The following is a 24,257-nucleotide window of genomic DNA, read 5'->3' as shown; positions in this document are numbered from 1 at the left end:
TAAACCTGAACACTGTGATAAAGGCTCAGGCAGTTTTCCTCGCAGCTAAACTGTTTACGTTCCTATTTAACCACGGACATTTACCTTGATCCAGTAGCCGCAGGGAGTGCTGAAAAGACGGATCCAGCGTGTCCTTCTCTGCCATAAGCTCCGGCAAGTACTTTTCGCTCCCCATCTCGTCCCGCTGGGTTTTGGGCTCCAAAGGAAAGCGACTCAAATGGAATTCAAGTAAAAAAAACAAAACTTGTTCAGCGTCCAGACGGCTCCCAAGTTGCGATATTTATTTGATGCGAAACCGATAATGTCATTCGCGCTCGCGCTACAAGAGCATGTCTCAGTCCTCGCGGAAAAAAAAAAAAAAAAAAAAAAACACGCTCGCGCGCGCGCGCGCAAACACACACACACACACACACACACACACGCACGATGAACGTTTATATGTGAGCGGCAGGTTTTATCCCATCCGAGTGTTGTTCAGCCCGCATCACAGCCGGAGTGCTCCTTTCCTCTCTGGGTGAACAGGCTCTTTGAAGCTCCCTCTGTTGTATCCAGAGCTGAACTGAGGCGCAGGCAGCTATTGGTCGCCGCGCGCGACGCACAAGCGGTAGAAGGGGCGGAGCGATACGCCGGAGCTGTCCGCGGTGCTGAGTCCCCCAATTATCATATCATTATCATCAACTCTCCATGTACAGGAGCGGCAATTCACAGAAGCCCAAGTAGGGCAAGTTTGTCCCTGCAAACAGACTTAACGGAGCCAGTTCACTTCTCTGTAGTGTAAATGATACACAATATCTCCACAGCAGCTCATCTCATTGTGTGCTCATCTTAGTTTTTTGAAGACACACAGAACACAAAGAATTTGCAAACATGCCGTGGTTAAAAAGCTGAATGCATACACAGCAAACATTATTCCTCAAAACTTCCATTCATTCTCAGAAGAACAGGCCAACTAATGTGAAACAAACTAAAAAAAAAACATCTGATCAGTCACCATAGCTGTGATAAATGTGATTAACATGACCACATAAAAAGAAAAATAAATGGCAGTTTACATGTTTTATTTTATTTTTTTTAAATCCAGGGACCAACAGTGTTGGGAAGCAACTGGTGGCATAATTGAATTACAAAATACATGCAAAAGTAAATTAATGATAAAGAAATGTGTAGTTGAATTACGGTTACTTTTCAAAAGGCGAGTGATTACATCTGCATCTATTCTTTTCAATAAAAAGTAGGATATGATAGTCATTCTGTTGCTTTTCATCTTTTTTCTAGACAGGAAATGTATTCTGCCTTTGGCAGTATGTTCCTTAAAATTGTTGGCTTTGATTTTGATTGGTTCTCTTGTTTTAATTTGCTCTGCCTGTAATCTGTCAATCAAATCAATGTGCATTACTCTTAGAAACCAGACCAAAGCAGTTGCCAAAGTTGTCACATAATACAATGAGATATTTAAAAACAGTCATTCAGAAGCCAGTGTTAAAGTATAGTGAACAGTAGCCAGCCCTGTTGATCACTCAGCATGGAGTCGACCCGAATGTAGACTTGGTTTGAGGTTCAGGGAAAAATGTTCCTTCACTGCAGTCAGTTGTGATCTACATACTTGTTATTTGTTTTGGTGGTTATGCTTCAAAATCAAAACATTTCAGTCTTAATTCAAGCTTCATTTAAGAACTTTTCATAAAAGTTTGACAGTAATCAATTCATTTTCTGGGACTTTTCAGCTTTATTGCCCAACTTAAAACATGTTTAAAATGTAATAAAATATAAGTAGTTACATTCCTTCATAAAGCAATTAAAATAGTTACATTACCTATTACATTAATTAGCAGAAAAGTAACCTTCCCAACACTGGAAACCTACTAATACTTGTAGTGGAACACTAAACACAAGACTTTTTTTGCACTATGAGAGCACTAGTAAAGCTAAACTCATAAAGCTGACATGATGAGGCATGGCCCCTCTGAAAGACAGGGAAACATTAGGTAATAATGCAGGATTATATTTCATATCATACTTCAACATTGCAAATGCACAAATAAATTCTGCAAATAATCAGAGTCCCAAAAAGCAACACTGTGGATGTGTTGATGATTATTGTTTTCTAGCTTTAAACAAACCATTCTTGAGTCTTTGATTTTCCACTGATGTGACACATTAGCTATCAAATATCAAATAATATGAAGTTATTCAATATATAAACTATTGTTTAATTGGTTCTAAAAAGCCTTGTATTGTTTCTTTTCTTATCGGATCTATTTTCATTACATTTTGTGTCATTCATTCAAAATGGAATCAAAAAGACACAGTACAGATACGACAATGAGAGAATGAAAAATAGCATTAATATCTATGAGCTCCCCAATGAGTAAGAGACGGACAGTGAGTCAGTTGACAGAGATTGTTTTTATGGTTAAATCTATTCTGAAAATATATTTTCCCAAGTGTTTTCTCGCATATAATGTCATTAGAAATAGAAACACAAGGTGTGGGCATACAAATGACCCCCAGTAGACCCCGACAGATCCAACCCGGCAGATGCACACATAGAACTAGATCATTAGACTGCTTGCACAGGACCGAGACACGCTGTGGTCTTTGGGGGTCAGAGTATAAATAATATCTGTTTGTATGGTATAGAAAAGGACTTGGTGTTATGATGATGTATGTTAATCAAGGCACATGTGTCACATACAGATGCGGGAACATCTCAGGAGGCTATATAATTGTCCTCTTTACTCATTTAAGTAATTGATTAGGCCTGCATGACTCCTTAGGTTGCTTTTACTTGTTAGGACAACCTGTCAATAGTCCTCAGGAAATCCATTCACCTTCCTATAGGTCAAGCATGCTTTTCTCCTGGGCGTGTTTATGAATTCATTAAATAAGAAAATCCTGTTGTTTAGCAAACACAGCCGCATAAAGCCCCTCCGGTCATCATCGGAGCCAAACCCCAGTGAGTCTTCATTTTCATAAAAGAGAACAGACGACGGCACCGGGCGTCATTTAAGAGACAGATATCGAGTTTATCCAGGCAGCGAGATATCACAAGATACATGCCACAAATCCACTTTGTCAGACAGAGCTTTCCCGGAAACATACAACGAATGCAAAACTGTCTTTGTGAGAATTTGGGATGTTTAGCAGACAGGAGGGAGACAGGATTTGTACACAAGCTTCACATTTGTTCGAAAATGTGGAGAAAAAGATAAGAATTCTGTCAATATTTGTGGAGGATGCTGAGGTAGCCTCAGGTGGGCGGCTATCTGTAGGCTGATCAGCACTGGTTATATAATTGAGATTTTTTTTTTTTCTGCCATTCTATTTCAATAACTTGGAGAGAAATGTGACCCAGAGGCTAAAACTGAGATGGGTTTATGTATATTTATCAATGTTTATAGCCTTCATGAACTTTGGAATATGCTATTGGTTATTTTGCTTTTATTGCATGATTTGTGCTCTGGAATAGCCACTGTGGGCATTAATAAGGATTATTTTTATATTTATAGATATTATGCATGGAAAATAAATTAGTTGAACCATGCACAGGGAGGTCTGCAGAGTTGAGGGGTCTACAGTGACCTGGTTGAAGAGTTCTTTGTAAAGATGCTTGACAGAAAAAAAAAGTTTTTTCCACAGTGGCACATACAATACAATAGGATACAGTCTGATACGGTACAATACAATACGATACGATGCGATGCGATGCGATACGATACGATACGATACGATACGATACAGTTCGGTATGATGCGATGCGATACGATACGATACGATACGATACGATACGATACGATGCGATACGATACGATACGATACGATACGATACGATACGGTACGGTACGGTACGATACGATACGGTACGGTACGGTACGATACGATACGATACGATCCAATACAATACGGTGCGATACGATACGGTACGATACGATACGGTACATTACATTCTAATGTGATACAGTACGATACGATACGATATGATCCAATACAATACGGTACGATACGATACGGTACGATACGATATGATCCAATACAATACGGTACGATACGATACGGTACGATACGATATGATCCAATACAATACGGTACGATACGATACGGTACATTACATTCTAATGTGATACAGTACGATACGATACGATATGATACAATACGCTACGCTACGCTACGCTACGCTACGCTACGATACGATACGATACGATACGATACGATACGATACGATACGATACGATACGATACGATGCGATGCGATGCGCTACGTTACAGTATAATGCGATACAGTGCGATACGATACAGTGTGGTATATATATAAATATATACTTAACACAACTTAAGTCAGCATATTACAGAATTCACCAAAAAAAAGACAGTACACACTTGAGGAATATTGCACAAATGAGACTACATTACATACCTCAAAAAAACCTAAAACTCTAAGCTAAAAAATGAATTATTGCACAGCCAGTCTGCATATAGTACATCATACTGGATAGTGTAAGAATACATTCAACAGCTTAGATATTCCTCATGTTGCATAATCATATTGCACTATTAAGGACTACGTTTGAGACATACTGTAGGATACATGGGGCAAATATGTGGAAATGTTTACACATGGGAATCTACATGGGCTTCACACCAGAAATGTGTTCCAAAACCACATTTCCCATGTGCACAATATGCGGTCACGTGAAATTAATGTCGTTTTTCTGTAAGGGTTTAAAAAAAAATCTCATTAAAAAGTGAAGCAACTGGTAACGTATCATGAAACTAAAGCTGTCCAAACGAGACAAGTGTCATATAACTTCCCGTCTCAAGCATGTTGTAGGGTTTATACTTTTTTTTTTAACTCTGATTCTTCCCAGACACTTGTTTATGAGTGATTCACGGCAAAGAGAAGCGCATTATGAATCAGCTTACTTTTTAATCTCTCCCAGAGACCATTAAAAACTGGCTCAAATGCACTAATCTCCTATTCAGAAGAGCGACTTATTTATAGATATGCTTGCCATCTGTTGCTAACCGCCTTCATAAACAAAAGCCCCGCATTGTCATTGATGTTTGAATCAAAGTTGCGGGGCCCGTACGTCTTCCTCAAGATGCTTGTTTGTGACTGAGACACATCAGTTGCAATGAAAATAATCATGGTTTATGGGGCAACGTTTTTATATAAGTCACAGCCGACCACAAGGGCAGCAGCCCTGGTGTAAACAAAGCTGTGAGAAATGTTCTGTCAGACGGGTGTAAAGAATGAAGAACAGCGGGCTATTACATTGACAAAGTGTTATTTTGATCATTGGAGAGCGGCTGCCCCCTTCCTCGCCCCGCAGCCTGTCCCAGCCCACTAAATATGATGTTGACTGCACCTTCTCGGCCCGTGTGGCGCCCCAGGGCGTCATATATGGCACATACACCCATACTGTTATGTCTGCACTCACCCTGCCTTCACAGTCAATGTTTCTGCCTCTGCTAACAAGAAGCAGGGATGGTCAGAGCTTCTTCCTCTGTGACGTGATGCAAATGCCAACTGATTTAAATGGAAAGACTTGTCTTGTCAGCTTTCAATCTTTACAAAATCCCCAGAGAGAGGACGTCACGTGGCTCTTGTCACCTGAGGAGTAATTAGACCCTGATGTCTCCGCCAGCTGATTGCTGTGTCACTTTGTGTCATGCAAAGGACATGAGCTGGGAATCCACAGGCTCATGGAGAGGATGTGTGTGTGTGTGTGTGTGTGTGTGTGTGTGTGTGTGTGTGTGTGTGTGTGTGTGTGTGTGTGTGTGTTGGGAGGGATGTGGGAGGGGGGGGCTTCACTGAGTTTCCCCACTTTGTTTCTCCCTTCCAAATGGACGGGATTGCAGCAGCAAATGAGGAGCACTTTTAACACCTTAGAAAGGGTGGATTCCCTCCATCAGTGGTGTGAGCAGACGGATTGCCAGGAGAGTGACAACACTGCCTCCTTGTGACCGTGTCTAATTATTTAGGCAGACATGAGAAGTTCATGAGAAACAAGAGTGTTTTCTAGCCTGTTAGAGGAGAAGTAGGTTGGAAATAAAGCCCTGTACGAGTTAGGAGTTTGTGTGTGTGCTGAGAGGTTGGCTAATTGCCATAAAGCTTTGCTGTAAATGAGGCAGTTTGCTTAATTTATCAGCACTTCCCGTGTATAATGTGCAGCTCTGTCGATAAAAGCATAATTAGAGATGCAACTGGCTTGTAATTAAATGCAAAATTGAAGGTATTTGGAGAAACTAGTTGTGATGGGTAACAGAATTATTAGAGGATTTTTTTTTTTAAATGTCATTTTAATGCCCCCTTTTTGCATTTATCCTCAATCTCCTTCTGCTTAAGAGGTTTTAGAAACTGCATGTTAGCTATCTGAAAGAATAAAGCCTTAATAATGTAAAGTGTGCTCTCTCTTACACTTTGAAAATACTTTCAATTCTCTCCAATAAAAGCGGCATAAAGCACAATTTGTCCCGCAGTCGCTCTTGTCTTCCAAAGTAATTTTAACAAAGCTCCCTCTTTTCGAAGATATCGTTTTCTTCCTTGCCCCAACAATGCTGCTCCAGTCACAAAAAGGCGCCTTATTGTGGCTACTAAATGGAGCGCTCGCATCCATTAAAGAGCCATCCAACAGAATTATATTGCCAGCGCCAATTTATCTATCTATATAGGTACATTGATCACGCATCGTCGGCTGTGGAGTGCAGACTCCGGTCTCCTCTCCTGGAAGTGTTGTGCAAAAGAAACCTAATGAGAAACTGTCAGCAGCGCACAGGTAAACAAATCAATGGCACCCAGCAGTGCTCTCAAGGTCGACACACACACGCACACACACACACACACACACACACACACACACACACACACACACACACACACACACACACAGCATCACTCCCCTTATCCCCCTCCAAACCAACCTGAGGTTGGAGCCTCTGCAGTGTGTAAAGGGCGCTGTCAAGATTTGACTCGCAGCAGATAAACAGGGTTCAGACGGGATTACTTACACCAACATCATGCGTTAACTTTGAAGAATAGTTTGACATTTGGGGAAAATGTGATTCTTTGCTTTCTTGCCAAGAATTAGATGAGAAGATCGGTACCTCTCTCATGTGCGAGTGTTGTATGTGAAGCCGGAGCTCACAGCTAGCAGCAGGTTGGCCTAGCTCACAGCACAACATACTGAAACGGGGTAAACAGAGAGCCTGGTTCTTCCCGAAGGTAACGCAGTCTGTCTAGCAGCAACTTTGCAGTGCTCTGGTTTTTTTTTGTTTTTTTTTGCCTGAGTAGCTGTTTCCACCTGTTTTCAGTCTTCATGCTAAGCTAAGCTAACTAGCAGCTAATAGTAGCAAGGTCAGGGAAGGCCTTGACTTCCTGGGGCTGGCAGGTGTGTGGAGTGTCAGACCAGCGGTCCTTACCCTGCTCAAAACTGCTGTTGAAGTGAGTGACTGTGCCTGGAGGATACTGGTCAGTCGGGAACCTGCAGTGATACGGAAACCAGATTCCAATCGGGCCACAACCTTATTGGACCTTATAGAAGGTCTTGTTCTTTGGTTCCAGAGTCCTAGATGCCCAGTAGTCTCACTGTTCCTCGGATTAACTGGTTCAGTTTCTTTTGAGGCAAACCTGTGAACTTCCTCGGCAGGTCGATGTCCAGGAGGTGCTACTGCCCAGTTTATGTCTGGGTTTTAGGCAACGCTGATCCTGCAGGAAGCAGCTCTAGTATCTGAAATGTACAGGTGCAGCTAAAGTGTTGGAGATCTAAGGGGCATCTGCTGGTCCTCTCTGATTAGTGGGTAAAGTGTATCTAGGAGGGTGAGCTGGATAAAGAACTAGAAGCTGCAGTTGCGAGTGTCAACGTACGTGCTGGAACAGCTGCTACACGGAGGAGATATTTCTTTATAGGGGTGCTGCAACTTGCACCAGTCAGCAGGAGAAACAGCAAAGATCCAGAGGTGAGCCAAACATGTTGAATGAGCTACCCCGAGGACGGTTGTGGTTCAGATCATAGAGGGTTACCCGATAATCATAAGGTCAGTGGTTCAATGCCAAAGTGTCCATGGGCAAGACACTGAACACAAAGTTGCTTCCAAAGTTGATGTGTGTGCGTGAATAGCTGTAAACTGCTTTATGGACTGCTGTGTAAGTGCATGGTAGGTTTGTGTACACATGGAACCCTCAACAAGAAAGCCAGTGAACGTATTCTACAAAAATGTTAACCTATTCCTTTAAATATGTATCTACACATTTAAGACTGCTTTATTCTTGAATAAAAACTCAAAGTTTTGCTTGTAAATTTCACTGAACAATTCTGAAATATAAGTCCACATGTATAGTACATATGTAGAGCATGTTACCTCAATGTGAAGTCGTGTCCAGATGCTGTACACATCTGTGGAATAATTCTCTAAAAATGGGGCATTTGCATAAAAAAAAACTATTAAAAAAAAAAAAAAAAAAATCAGACTGCAGTGAAAAACAAGTCTGCATGTTTCTTTGCAAAAACAGAAATGATACCAAGTAATGTAAAAGTGTATAAATAGAAGGTGACTCAATTGGATTGTGTTTCTTCGTCTTTAATGATTGAAAGCTTAATAGAGCAGCCTGAAGAAGACCAAGAATATGTGGAGACTAAGTGTGTGGTGGGAGTTCTCATAGCGCACTTACATGCCGGAGAGGCACAAGGTCAACAGCAGTAATTATTCTGTGGGAAGCGCCTTGGTCTTCAGTGGGTGATTTCATTTCCTGTCATTAGCCACAGCGATTAAGCACAAGAGCAATGATAGTATGATAGCATCAGCAAGCACCACACAGCCCCAGGCTGCTCTCGGTATCCTCAGATATTGTCTAAATGTCGCTTTGCGTGGGTTAAGCCTCCTGTTGTCCGTCCGCCCGTCCGTCCGTCCATCCATCCATCCCTTATGGAATTATGACAGTGACTAAGTTTCAGATAAAGGAACAATCTCCAACCATGTGCCTGTTGTCACATGATCATAATTCCATGTTAAGGTCAAATGAAAACAGCTGAACCATATCCACACAAGATCCATTGAAATACACACCAGTGATACACACTGTTACACTTCGTTTCTCGTTGTGAGAAGTACCAGAAGACTAAATACCAGAAGACTAAATTAAGAAAGAGGATCTCCCACACTTGGTTTCATTGAAATTAATTTATCAGCACCCTAACATTTTAAATTAAGCAACAAAGTGGTTGTGTGAAATTCATTTTACACTGTTGAACTAACATCATCACATGTAGTAGTAGGTCACAACATGCAGAAAAAAACAAAACGTGTGAAAGATGACAACAGGAATGAATAACAATGTTTCTGGAAAGTACTGACTGAATGAGATCCATAATGTTAACATTAGGAAGCATTTTTTTTTTTCCAATGGGAAATATGGGAGAGAGAAGACAGAAAAACACTTCCTCTAACTTCCCTGGAAAAATCAGGATATATGGGACAGATAAATTGTAGAGGCAGAAACAAAAACTCACAAGGGGCCAAGTATGGATTGCAATATTCATCACTAAGGTTTCCTTAAGTGGCAGCACAGCCTAATGGTACAAGAGTTCACTCTGTAACCAAGAGGTGACCGGAAGGTCACAGGTTTGATCTCAATGGATGTCAATATCCATTAAAGTCAAAGCTGTTCTCTCACTGCAAAGTCTGTCTGGGTAATAGAGTTGGTCATTACTTCACGTCCTGTAAAGGAAAAGATGATAGCAGGTGGAGATGCTTATTTGTAACGTTATATATTCATTTCAGGGGACGGAAAATCATTATCCGCAATTCACCATTCAGCTGCACTTAAATCAGAGGAACTAATATGTTGAGGTGTCTCGAGTTACAGAAGCAGCATGAAAATATTTTGCTTTTATTCATTCTTATCTGCAGGTTTCACCTTTCCTACATGAAGGTTAGTAGGTTTTAAATCTGTCTGTACACTGTAAGTAAGCACAACTCAGTGTTTGTCATTTTTTTATATCTACTACGGAGATTAATTATTAATCAAATTTAATGGAGTCAAAGAAATTTGTTCAGACTGAGACAAGTCTTAAAACGCAGAGTAAAGTACAAGAATAAAAACATCAAAACAATGAGCTGGAAGGAGATAAAATGCCCCATTACACATGGCTACTTAACCCAAAGTTGTTGTGAAAATGCTGATTAATACAGTTTTAACTTTTCCCTGTCCTTTATACCCACATCTCCACTTCGTTCATAGTGCTAATTGTGTCAAAAGTAAGAATACTAATGCGACAGAGTTAACAGGAGAAGGTCTTTAATTATGAAGTGTTTTGAACTAAAGGGAGCTAAGTATTGACTCCAGGTTAGGCAGAGGCCAAAACAACAAAGAAACAATTCTAACAGGGAAGATGCTACAAATATAACCAAACACATTAGAGAAACCAAATTACAACTACTTACGTCCCTAACTAAGATCCACAAGAGAAAACAAGACAAAAACAAAGAGGGCATTTTAGTCCTAAAAAATCCTGGAGAGCAAAAAAACATCAATGCAGCACTGATTGTAGGCTCCTATAAGCACCGGGAGTCCGTGGACCAGTCACCGCAGCCTGGTACAGATCTACTTCCCAATCACACCTGTCACACATCGTGCATGAAACAACAGAACAAATAATAACCAAGGAAATAACAACTTCAGATTAAGATGGTGTGGGTGGTAAACATTATAGGTGAGAAATGTCGGCATGTTAAGTTTAGTGTTTTTGTCAGATTGTACACATGTGATCTGGTTCGTTCTGGTTCTGCACTGCAATTGTTGTGAGTTAAAAAAAAATGGACTGATTGGTTTGTGTGCGTGTGTTATCAATTTGGCCAATTGGCTTTTCCACTTGAATGGAGAAAAATGAATGAACAGATTGATTTTGTTGCCACTATATAATTGTTATTATGGCGTTAAAACCAGCAAATGTTTTATTATTTTCCTCTCAGAAAATAAATAATACGTTTTGTCATTTTTGTGCATTTTGATTTTTTTTTGTCTGACCAAAGTTCAGTCCTCTCCTCCTCTTCCCATGTGATACAGATTCTCTGTTTTTCTTCGGTTGGGATGATACGCTGCCTCATCTTTCTACAGTTGGTCTGAACCATCCAGAAAAGGTTTTCACACTGCAAATGAATCAAACCGTGCCCAGTTTATTCCCAACCAAGACAACTTCTTTTGGTTAGACCAAATTTCAGTCCTTTGGTGGTACGAGGCACCTTTCACACGTGACCAAACTGAAAAGTCTCAAGGTCCAGATCAGGATGTAGGCTTGAGAGCACCCTGACTCATACAATATGGGTTGTCTTTTCTTAGCACTAATGTTGTCTTTGCATATAGTTCTAAGCAAGTATTTAATCATCAATTTAGCGAGACTTCAGTTTCACTACTACTTGAGAAAGAGGATGTGAGGTATATAACGAGCTGTCAATGACTGTAAGGACTGTAAATAATATATTTCTCAAACATGACAGCACAGGTGTCGTTTTGTGTGTATAATCAGTACTAGAAGAGGAGATGAGAATCTGAACTATTATAAAGCCACAACTTTGAAACACAGAAATAAAACTTCAAGTATGGCAAAACAAGCAAAAATGCATCAATATGGAAATCCAGCGCCAAAGTACAAACATCCAGTCAAAAGTAGAGCAGCACAATCTGTAACAATAAAAAAAAAAAAAAAAGGACCAGGCAAAAAGGCTTGGTCACAGAGGTAAGTAAACAGGTGAACTGTATAGGAAACACTGGAACAAGGTGGTGCGAAGGACAACAACAATCTGGCACAGGAGGGATGGTAGACTCAGTCTATATGCACATAAGCGCAGGGATAATTGAACACAGGTGGAAACAATCAGGGCGGGAAAGACAATCACGGTGGCAGGAAGACACGAAGAAGTCAAGAGACCTAAAATGAGAGACAAGATGAGGTTCAAAATAAAACAGGAAATGGACATAAACACTGAAAATAAAAGAAAACCAATTTAACTGACGAGGGCAAGTTGTGACATGAACAATATGGCTGTGGTTCATTTGATCTTAACCTTATTCAAGATATGTTTCATCTTCACTTTAATGAGCTATAAGTCATTATTTTAGTCTAAAACATTCAAAAATGTGCTATTAAATCATCTATAGAATGTGAAGAAATTACACTTTTGATGATATGCCAAAGACACCTATGAAATTTACTGAAGCTTGTGGCATCCCAGCAGGTTGTTATACCACCCCGTTCCACAAGAGGTGATAGGGAGTCACTGTAGCATGCACAGTTTGCCCTTAAACATAAACATTAGTGGAAGACACGGTTCAGACCCAGCAGCAACCAAACGTGACGTCACCCATTGGTTTGTGAACTGTCGCTTTGAAGCCGGGAGTTCCTCGATTTTTCATCTTGCTATTTTAGAGCCAGAAATTACCATATTTGGACAAGCAAGTCGTGAAATGGATTGAGAACCCGAGGACGCGACACTCACCCTCCCATGGTGAAAACCTGACTTCCGCATTGGCCTCACTTTTCATACCCAGAAGGTACAGCCACGTTTTAAGGCAGTTTATGGTTCAGGCCTGTTTCAGTAGCCTTGGATAGCCCAATTAACTCATCAACTAACTGTCAACCAACTAAGGCAATTTAGTCTTGCAGAGAAACCAAGTGTACTGACCAAATCGAAACAAATCTTTAGTGCACCTATGACAACACAAACTGTACAGAAAAACATGTAAATGTTGTCATTATAAAGTTTTGCTGTGGCAGTTTTTTGCCACTGTGGTCTTGCTAAAAAGCAAAAGTCAGAGTATATATATGAGTTAGTAGTGTTTTCTCAACCAGCTCTCAGTTTCAGCAGTTTGGCCCTGCTGTTAGAGAGTAGTTGGCTTTGTTTCAATTTTCTTTTTAAATAACAATAAACTTCCATTGTATGGACCCAGTAGCTGATCAACTAAAAATAATGAAGCAAGATTGAAAATTCCACTATACATTCATGAGCACATTGTACGCTTTACTATGCATGTCTAACTACACTACCATTGTTGCAGTTAGTATGTGAAAGATTTTGTGGTAATGCACTGCTTCCTATTTGTTTGGAGTCTGGATTATGAATTACACAGTCCTTGGCCGATGCTCACACATTGCATTTTTATTGGCAGTTGTCCATCTATTGTGAATAAGGTTTTAGTCTTGGACATTGAAAGAAAAGAAAGATTTATAGAATAACCATGAAAAATATAATATCCCCGAGCACTCTTCATAGCAGGGAAAACCTCGTTTTCATAGTCCAATGTTTTTTCTCAAGGAATGAACATGTTTCATGTCCAGGAGGCAAATACAGATGACAAAGAAAAGCTTTCATCTGAAAAACCGGCCTGAGTAGGATTATGGTTTATGCTAAATGAAAGACACATAGAAATTTGATGACTGGAATCATAAGTTTTGATTGGAAAAATAATTTGAAAAAGATCAAAATAAAATTAGGATGTAACACTGCATATCTGGATTGGGTGGTGGGGAGGGGGGGTTGTACAGTAACCAGGCCGAAGGTGTCCATTAGCACCGTCACAGCAAACCTTCATTATCCCCTGTTAGCTGCAGAAAAAAAACCCGAAGAAGATAAAAGTGCTGAGGAGGAAAGGGATAATTGGCTCAGACTCTCACAACCAGCAGCAAGCACTGCAGCGGTCTGCTGGAACCGGGGAAACATCTTTGTCAGCACAGGGATGAGGGCAGCTTATTACACAGGGAGCAGCAGTGAGTGGCAGGTACAAAGGAGGAAATTCTGAGGAATGATAATTATCTTTTAAAGTGGAAATGCTCGAAAACAAGCGCTGAGGCCAAGGGGGGTAATGGCAGCTTTGCTTGACAGTTTGGATAGAGCGTTGTGTCGGTGAGTGGAGGGAGAAACCGCACTCCTCCTAAACCTGAGATCATCTGAACCTGAAAATAACACTGGAAAAGTGACATACTGTTGAAATGTGTAATCATGTATGCATTTGAGGTGTCTACACACCTTATAGTATTTTGTCACATATAGACTGTTCATATTCGCATCATTTTGAATTGAAAAATAATGATATTTCCACAGGGTGGGTGTCCAAAGTGCAACTAACGTTTACTCTATCTTACAAATCAGTATTTAGTTGTTTTGACTTGAGATTGTAGTTATGTAAAATACGAATTTAGCAGAATTAACATTTCAATGTGATTATTCAACAGCTGTTGATTGTTTTCAGATTCTCAGCCTTTAATTATTGATCACATTTGAATAATTAACTTTATTAGCATGTAGCAAATATTTTCATCCTACAATTAAGGCAGTTTTAATGGCAAAAAAGAAACTAAAGAAATAATTTTTTGAAAGTACCAATATAAACATAAAGTGTCAAAAATTGTCAATTTCAAAGGCAAGACCTTAAATGCTTTAAAAAAAAATTGCATTCAATTTAGACTTTCTTGTGATGCATTGTCAGTGTAGTTGTAATGCTTATTCTTCTCAAAGTGATCAAATAAAGTGTTCACAGTTATCCTGATCCAGTTAAAATTAATGTATTATTTTAAGTGCTTAAAGATCCAATCATCTCAAAAGCATGTCATGCAAGTGAGCCAATAAAAACAAAAATTAAATTGTCAAAGTTGTCATTTTGACTTTAAAGTGTATTGATTGATTTGTGACGTCAACTCAAAGCGTCGTTTTGATCCGCTACCGTTTGCCCTGTTAAAATAACTGCATTGTAATTTAAGTCAATAGGCAATATTATTTGAACTATACAAATTTGAATAATCTAGCATGATTGTCGACAAGGAGTTTCAAGATATGAAGTGTCTGTAAAGCTTTTTGTTTGGAAGAAATCTGTCTTTGTGATGAGGGTGTTTGTCCATGACACACTGCATTTTTATACTGATATCAGCTTAACTGTTATAGGAATGAATAATATCTTACTTTGTGTAGTAAGGCACGAGACTTTGAGTTTCTCAAATTAATAGATTAAAGAACATTTGTGTCCAAAAGTTACTTGAATGAGCACAGACATTGAATAAATGAGAAAAGAAATGAATCTCCTTTTAGCAGCAGGAACATAAGTGAGAAACATCAGGTTTATGAAGTGTGAATTAATTAATTCTTTTGGATTGTAGATTTGTCAGATTCTAATATAGATTTCTGTGACTTCATTGGTGAGAAAAACTCTGTTCAATTCAGTCTAAACATTTCTGCTCATGTTGCTCAATAATACTGACTGAAGAGAAGTACAAACAAATTGTGATGTATCCTTTCCACCAGTTCACAGTCAAGGGATTACTACTGAAAAGGTTGATATGTTTGAATGAGAGACAAATATTTGGAGGATATACAGTTAAGTACTCTGAATGGTGGGAGAGAGAAATGTCTAATCCTCAAATGGATGAATTCTTCATCGCTACATCGGTTTTATTCTGCACATAACATGTTGATTCTTCTGTAAGGTGGGGAGAAGATGTGCTTTAAAGCAATCTTCTGTGTCAAAGGATTGTTTATGGAAGCAAAAATCTCACTGCAGCATCCCGATCAAACACAAAGCAAGGAATAAAAAAAAGAAGGAATTATTTCAACTAAAACAACTTTGGTAACCTCGTAATTCCCAACTTGCCTTCACAGAACTTAAACCTGAGCATGAGTGAAAAGTCATTCCACAGGACATTTTAATCAGTCAATTATAACAGAGTAGAACTGCTGTGTGTAGTGAACGCCAGGGATAACCTGAACTGACACAAAGGGGTTTCAATAACAGGCGGCCACCCCAGTGGGTGAGGGTGACCTGACAAAGCTGGCTGCTTATGAAAATACTAAAACTGAAGAAAGGAAGAGAAGAAGACAGACCACAACCCAGGGAGCCAACCAGTGAACCTGTGGATGGCAAACCAAAATTCAAGCAATTCACAAAATATGCCGTCACGAACTATACGACCATCAGAACGGAGTAAACGCACAGCACACAAATGACTGGAGGCCACAACGAGCCGCTGTGTCGGAAACCAAAGGAAACATCATTTAGAGGCTAAAATCAAGAGTGAAATGAAAAATGCTAAAAGCACGATATGGCAAGTTTATTTGTACAGCACATTTCAACGGTAAAGCAATTAACGTGCTTTATATAAAATATAAAAGGCATTGAGGGAAAATCTAAAACAAAAGTCAAAATTAAAAAGAGTTAGGTAAAAGAAAAAAAACAAGAAATACAAGAGTAAACGTTATAGTGTAGTAGAAGAAGCCAGTCATTTTAGTTTAATAAAAGGCAGCAGAAGGAAACAGAAAAGTCTTCAGGCTTGATTTGAAAAGAACTGAGAGTTGCAGCAGACCTGCAGCTCTCTGGGAGTTTGTTCCAGATATGTGGAGAATGAAAAGCTGAACGCTGCCTCTCCGTGTTCAGTTTTAATTCTGGAGAGAAAGCAGGCGACCTGACAGGTCTGGATCGTTCGTAAAGTATAATAGCACATCAGAAATGTGCTTTAAAAACAAAAGGTTCTTTGGCAATAAGAAACTGTAGTACTGGTACTACTGCTGTTCTTATGCCCTGTGTTGTTTAGTCATGGTGAAATAATTTGTGTGATGTGTTACCAGAAAAACGCAGATGTCAGCGAGTTGCTAACTCCGTGTCGTTGTCGGTATCTGCCCTGTGTGATCGCTCACCAGCTCTGGTGTGAACTTAGTGTGGTGTGGTGAGATAAAAGTTATATTCATTGTCACGAATGATCCTTCTTTCTGCAAGTACGCATCTAAATATTTATTGAACGTTTAAGCTAAAAGTACAAGAAATTACTATATGGAGCTGTAAAATAAACAGCAGTCTGTGCTCTGCCCAAAGACAAACAACATTACAAACATTACCTGAGGCTTTGGGGGCTGTCAACCTGTTCTCATTCAAGGGCGTCATTTACTGCCGTTTTATCAAAGCTGGGACATACGCACAAAGGTACCAAAACCCACAAGTTTAGGTTTGGGAAAAGATCATGGCTTGGGTTCAAATGAATAATTTTAAGTAACGTTATGCATGACTTTTGCTTCCTCATGGTTTCAAACACCAGTTTCCCAAGTATAAGACCTGTATTCAGTCCATCCAACCACCCACAGCCTCCCTCCTACATGGACTTTGTCACTCTTATTACTCCATCTTTCCTTGATGAGGAATGTTTGCGGTGAGAGTGATATAGAATAGCAACTGATACAAGTATAGTTTAGGACATCTTATGTAATAGTTAAAAAAACCCAACTTATTTGTATTTATCTGAGGCTAACTGCTTTGACAAAATGGCATAATAATAATAATAATAAACTTTATTTGTATAGCACTTTTCTAAACTCCAGTTACAGTTGCTTCATATATAATAAGCTGTTAAAACAAAACAAGTGAATTCTAACAAGTCTCAACAACCCAATGATCGTATAAAACAACCATAAAAACAAATTAAAACAGGCTATAAAATAAATAAGAGTTGATCACTAAAATCAAGTAAAATCAGCAAAGGCTCGCCGATAAAAATATGTTTTAAGAAGAGATTTAAAAGATGCTGCGGACTCTGCAGATCTTACTTCCTCAGGCAGCTCGTTCCATAACTTGGGGGCTCTGACTGAAAATGCTTTGTTACATTTAGTTTTAAGACGCGTCTCCGAAACAGATCAACGATTTTTGTCTGAGGATCTCAGACTACAGGCAGGCTTATATGGGACAATCAGGTCAGCTAAATAGGGGGGAGAGAGGCTGTGAAGTGTCTTAAAAGTCAACAGTAAAATCTTAAACTCAATTCTAAAACATATTGGGAGCCGGTGCAAGGAGACTACAACGGGGCGACGTGGTCCCTTTTCTTAGTTTTAGTTAAAAGTCTGTCAATTAACCAATCAGCAATGACCACCTTATGCACCAAAACTCTCCCACTGCTGCAACTACATTTAGAAAAAAACTCACACTGGTTGCCGATTGGTCCACCCTTCAGAGTGGCATTGACAATGTTAATGTGAACGGGGTTTCCAGACTTTAATCACAGCAAACAACACTGAAGCTATGAGCAATAGTACAACTAGATATCTGGATATTTCTGCAGTATATGTCTGATCACCAGCTGTGTGTTATGATAGATGTCCAATATTTCAACAGCTTGTGGTGCCCAAAAAAAAAAAAAAAAAAAAAGACTTAAAAAGCTCTGTATTCCAGTGTTCTGCATCTGTCTTTCTGTCCTTCATACAAAAGTAGCAAAACAAACAGCATGTCTGAGAATATATCAGAGAGCATGTCCCTGTCGGCACTTTGTCCCACAGCAGAGCATCTCTACGCTCCTCCAGCGGCTGTCAGCGGGCCCGTCTGGCTATTAGGGCTGGACGAGCGGCTTCTGCTCTCCATTAGAACTGTCAGCTCCGCTGAGTGACTCTCTTTAATCACTTCAAATATCATTTCACACAAGGAATTTCAATCCCCTCCAGAGCAGCGGAGAAGACGAAGGCGCATCAAGTCAGCGTTCGCCGGCTGGCAGCTGGAAACGTCTCACACACGGAGTTGTGACTTTTTTCAGAGGGAACATGCGAGGCTGTTTTGGTGTGAGAGCGCTAAATGAGAAAAGATGAAAAGAATCAGAGTTGATTACCGTAAATCCAACGCGCTCATCAACACAGCGCGAGCATCCCTCCCTTTGACTCATGACGTGCTCTCACATATAGCGCACATCCTTTAAGCCATGATTCTGATATGACCAAGTGATCCCTCATGATGGATCAGATCAAAGACTCCATTTTCTGCTTGTCTGATGTTTCAATGTCAAAACTATTTGCTGGGAAGCTTTGTTTCCGCGGTCCTGCCAGCTGACCCCCCATTGGAATAACTATCTGCCCACACTCGTGTTAGCTGCAGAGGAGCACTGGTATCTTCTCTGACTGTATCATGCTCTTTCCCTCCCGCCCAGACACGTACCACAAACTCCACTGTTACATGTTCTGCTTGCGATTGCTCTATTATTGACCTTTGACTTTCATTGAGGTCAACAGTCATGAGTTTGAGGAACTCGCTGATGCAGTAGCTTTTCTCCAGGGGCTATCAGCTCCAACATACGCTCTCTTTATGTATTCAGCAGTGGGCTGGAAAACCTGCACTGGTATTTTTTGAATTGGAGAGGTCAAAGGTCAGGTTTGTGTGTGGAGAAGCCAGGAAGTTATTCTTGGCTAAATGAGTGTTGGATTAAATTATTCATTTTTTTTTTTCTTTTTTAAGAAAATATGTTTTCCCTGCTTCAATTTGAAAAAAAGAAACCAAAATGTTTTTCACCACAAAACATAAACTCTGACTTTTTAAGAGTCAGTAAAAGGCTTCCGTTTGCTGTATGTGCTGATACTTTGACTGGAAGTTTGTTTCTCCTGTAATATATATAAATATAAGACAAGAACAAGACTGTGTCAGCCTAACGCAAGTCTCTGTAACTTCTATTTAACCATGCCACTGTGGCCGCAGCTCAGAATCACACCAAAGCTTGAAATACACCTGAGAGTCCAGTGGGGCACCGAATGTCAGTGTGATGGTTGGAGTTACAGTATATAGACTTCTAAATTACTCAGCAGCTCTACAACAACACTTTTTTTCTGCTTCCAGCAGGTAGAGTTTGGTAATTGGCCCAAATTACCCAATTGCTTCAACTTTTTCCATTTAACTCACAGTGAAGCTGTGGGGTTCGACCTTCGACTATATATGAAAATGTATGGAGCTTCCGAGTCTGACAAGTGAAGCCAATGTGGAAGTGCCATAAACTGCAATACCACCGAGGGCCACTAGGCATGGCTCAAAAAAGGCTCAGGCTCCATCGACTCCTGTTCAACTTCTCTCATGAGTCAATCATTTTTTCTCAGTCTTTATGGTCTCATTCTTAAAGCCAGTCATTGTTATTAGTTTTCTTAAATAATCCTGTCATTAATTAGATATTACAGTTCAAAAAGCAGTATGTTTGGAGTCGTGTCTGTTTGATTGACAGGCCTGCGGTGCAGTCAGATTTACGCCATAGGTGGGCGGGGCATACGCGCTCTCCCTTGCTTCCAAATATGGTCACTGCTGACTCTGAACTAGCGGTCACCACACCATAAAACCGAACTCGAGACTTCAGAACAGCATTTCACAAACCAACGTGTGCAATCTGAATTTAATATAGATGTTTTTTATTGCATAAGAATTCAGTTTTTTATTAATAGAAAGAATGTAACATAAGTTGATAATGTAAGGTTTCAATTTCACAATGTAAAGTGACCTTAGATGATCTTGGACTGTTATAATTCAGCATTAACTAAATAAAACTGAACTGAATTGAACTCAATATGCTGTTTCCTCTTTCAAATGTCACGCTGTCATTCTTTGGGAGCAACTGCACTTCTCCAAATGCTAAATGTCATAAAGTCTGACTGACAATTAAGCGTCAGTGGCAGTCTGGGTTTTTCCTGTCACGAACCGGAGCTCGTGCTATCCATTACCTGTGTCCTCTTCAACCTTTGAGGACCGAGGGCCCATGTTCCTGTGTGAAAGGACATGGCTCCAGCATCGCGTGGCACATCCCTCTCTGTCTCTGCGGGGGCCTGCTGGGACCTCTTAGGTGACAGCGTCACTCGAGCTGAGGTTGAGGGCTTCCTCCGGCCGGCTGCTTGGCTGCCTGCCCGCCTGCCTGCCCCTCTTCCCCCCATGCTCGATGGACATTGATCCCCCAGCAGCGACATCGTGTCCCAGGGAGGGGTAAGCAGATCCACCTCGTTGCCTCCAACAATCATTCTGCCCCTGTAGGGACAGGTCGTGGTAAATTAATAGTGTGCTTGCAGCGACTAGATATTGTTAATGTATTTGCTATTGATGGAGTGAGATAACATGAGTAGCTTCAGCCTTACTTAACACAAAACATAAATCCTCCAAGGCCATTGAGGAGGAGCAGCACAGGCACTGAGGAATTTCCAGCTCCCAGCGAAGTTATAGCACAGAAGCATGAATTGAATACATGAGTAATACCATAAGCACTATTAGAGGAAGTTTACGTATTGATCTGTATGTGATTTACACCATACAGCCAAAGTCAAGTATTACAAAAATTACAGTTTAGAAGATGTGGTTTTAATTTTGCTTTCCTGACAGTTGAGTGGCCAACAGCACTTTGTTGGCACAGACATTGTTTTTTTTTCAGTTAAGAAACATTGGGAAATTAAGAAAGGCTGTGACCAAAGCGGAGATGTAGATGATCATTAATGCGTTTATTTCTCCTCTTTTAGACTACTGTAATGCTCTTTTCAGCTGTTTCAGTCAGTTCTCTTTGAATCGGCTTTAAACCGTCCAGAAAACAGCTGCTCACCTTTTAACCGGACATAACAAGAGATCGCACTTCACTCCAAATCTATCCTCACGTCACTGGCTTACAAAAAGTTCCTCCTTCATTTTGAAATTCTGTTGCTAACCTTTACTGTGTTCAGATCAAAGGCAAAACGAATGTTCGCCTCATGTTACTTGCACAAGTACGGTTGCTCAAGTTAAACATTTACAATTTGCGCGGACACAGATTTGCGTCATTTCGCATCACCCGCCGCGTATTCGCGGACATTCGTGTCTTTACATTGACTTTGTATGTAATCGCTCTGCAGGAGTAATTCGCTTTGCGTTTGGTCTGAACACAGCTTTAGAGCTCTCCATGGTCAAACCCCCCATTACATTGTTGATCTCCTACTTCCTGACATACTAAATTGCACACTTAAGTCCGCTGATCAAAAACTACTAGCCGTCCCTTGAACCGTTTTAAAACCCGGGGTGACTGAGCTTTTCAAACTGTTGCACTAAAGTTGTGGAGCGTTCTCCCTCCCATCACTAAGATCTCTCGATTGCTGCGACATTCTTTAGACAGTTAAAAACGTTTATATTATCACAGGCTTTTGGTTAGCCTGTAACCCTTTAACGGTTTATCTCTTCACTTGTGATTTCAATTTAAATTGTGATTTTATCTATTATTTTAACTGTTGTTGTGATTTTAACTGTTCAAAATCATGCTGTTTTGGGGCTGTTTTATTAATGTAAAGCACTTGGTGATTTTATATCTGTGAAAGGTGCGATACAAATAATCTTTACTTACTTACTTCCTTTGTATGAAAGACAATAATCCATTAAACCTTGTAATTCTCTGCTCAAAACCATGACAGTCGTCTGTTGTGTTGAATACATCAAAATGAATACATGCTCCAAAAAATTGGACTCTCTGTACGACTTCTTTATTCATTGCCAACATGATGCTTCGAAAACGTGATGTTATTGCCTCTTTAATGAGGCTCTGTTAGGTAATCACCTGTTAGCACCACTTAAACACCTATAAGACCCAGTTTTCACATCCCTAGCAGAAAAAAATATCAAAGTCATTTATTTCCTGAAAGGTGCACTTTACCTAAAACCTGGGGCATAATCCACTTGATCTTTCGTAAGAGCTGTCACACTTCTACATATACACTGTCTAAGCCCACTTTGAAGTTCTGGATTTGACGGGCTTTGGTGTGCTGTAACATGACTTATAAGACAGATCTGCTTTAAATTTGCTCTGAGAGGAGAGAAAAAAATAGACCTCAGAGGATGTCCATCATTTAGCAGCATTATTCATACATTCAGTGCCTACAGAAGATCATCATACTAATTTGAAAGAACCAAGAACTGTTTTACAGCCTGAAATCAAAACCCATTTCAAATGTGTTTTCTGGCTTTATTTACACTGTTTCTCTTTGAGCATTCAAGTCACTGTCATGGTTTTAGTATGTTTAGCTGTTTATTGATCTGTTCCCTGTGTCCCTCCTGTGTCTCCTGCCAGCCACGCCCACCTCACCTGTCCCCAATCTGCCCCACCTGCAGTCACTCTACAAACACCAGGCCAGTATACATCAACCCATTCTCCTTCCCAAGGCATCAAATACTGATGTTTTGTCACAACCGTTGGCGACAAAGAGATACGCACAAATTACCCTTTGGTGTCTAAGACATGCGCACAAGGTACCTTATGTGTTACACATCATGATGAGCCAGGTCATGAAAGGTCCTGTGAAGAGGTACAGAGAGGGTGAAGACCTAGTCGGAAGGAGATTGAAGGTGGAACAAATCCAGGACCTGGAAGAGTGGTGTTTGAGTCCATGATAAAGCTAAAAGCAACATGGATTTCTTTTAAGTAACCCAAATCATGACAGGCCAACAAGACATTAGTCTATGTTTGACACGTGAATAAATGTGACCGCTTTAAACCCCCCAAGCAGTATCTGTCACCAACTTTAGCAGTAAGGCAGCAGTTTAATATAGAGAACTGCTACCTGTGTGTAGAAAAAAGTGTCGGTGGCGGCAAGAACAGTGTAAAAACTGATATTCGTGGTCTTTAGCATGAATAAAAGTCAGAAGCTGCCAGGCCTTAGACTCTTAAATGATCAGTATTCTAAGTGAAAATTAAAACGAATCAAGCTTAGCTCTTGTTCTTAATGGAACTGAATGACTCCTGATAACCTTGACTCTTCTATTTTACTTTCTACTTACTTTTCTAGAGAACAAGACAAGAGAAGACAGAAGAAGCACGTGTACAATCACGGACTCAAACATATTGAAAATCGAAAGGTTGTGGCCGCATTATTGGTTTCTCTGCTGCATGGAAATACAAATGTATCACGACTGTACGGCATGTTTCTGCTTCATCATGTAAACATGCAGGTGCTTTTGACTGGAAAGGAGCCTGAAGACCTAACCTGTAAAACAGCAAGAGTTGTGGGGGGGTCCCAGTCAGCAGTGATGAGTACCGACAAACGGCGGTCCGAGGAGGGACAGCATGAACCAGTGATGGTTGTTGGGGAAATTGCTGGCACCAGTCTGAAAAGTGGCAGCTCTTACTGACTTGGTGCAGGACTGATCTGCTGCTAATATCTTGGTGCCTAATACCTTCAGACGTTTATGCAGAGGCCAAATCTCGATGGGTTGCAACTGTCACGGCAGATCGCAAGGATCCAGGAGCCTATTCAGCAGAGGGGGTCATAATGTTGTGGTTCATCATTGCATGCAACAAATTAATCCCAAACCTCACAACTGTTCCTTAACCTAACACCTGGTAACACACGGTTTTGGCCTGTTTCTAAGGTTGTGGAACCACAGTCGAGGCAAGTTAACAAACAATAGTCACTAATATTTGTTTCCATCAATTTGATTTGATGGAATGTTTCACAATAAAAGCCTTGTTTAAAAAAAAAATGAAGGGTTTCTGCCCACT

At 40.3% G+C, this 24,257-nt stretch overlaps 1 protein-coding gene across 2 annotated transcripts in view; it reads right to left on the bottom strand.

Annotated features, from left to right (window-relative positions):
- khdrbs3 (KH domain containing, RNA binding, signal transduction associated 3) overlaps positions 1–543 on the bottom strand; it is a 110,968-nt gene extending 110,425 nt beyond the window's left edge. For both annotated transcript variants that reach the window (XR_011179670.1, XM_069176751.1), the window contains exon 1: positions 85–543. Coding sequence is in view for 1 of the 2 variants with exons in the window: in XM_069176751.1 (XP_069032852.1) it covers positions 85–175 (91 nt within the window). In the remaining variant the exon portion in view is untranslated. The remainder of the gene's footprint in view (positions 1–84) is intronic.
- Positions 544–24,257: the final 23,714 nt, after the last annotated feature.

The sequence above is a fragment of the Embiotoca jacksoni genome, unplaced genomic scaffold, assembly GCF_022577435.1.
Source record: "Embiotoca jacksoni isolate LCO1_2020_lvr unplaced genomic scaffold, fEmbJac1.0.p SCAF_7, whole genome shotgun sequence".
Lineage (NCBI taxonomy): Eukaryota > Metazoa > Chordata > Actinopteri > Embiotocidae > Embiotoca > Embiotoca jacksoni.
The sequence above is the reverse complement of the archived record's forward strand: the minus strand, read 5'-3'. Positions and strand labels throughout refer to the sequence as shown.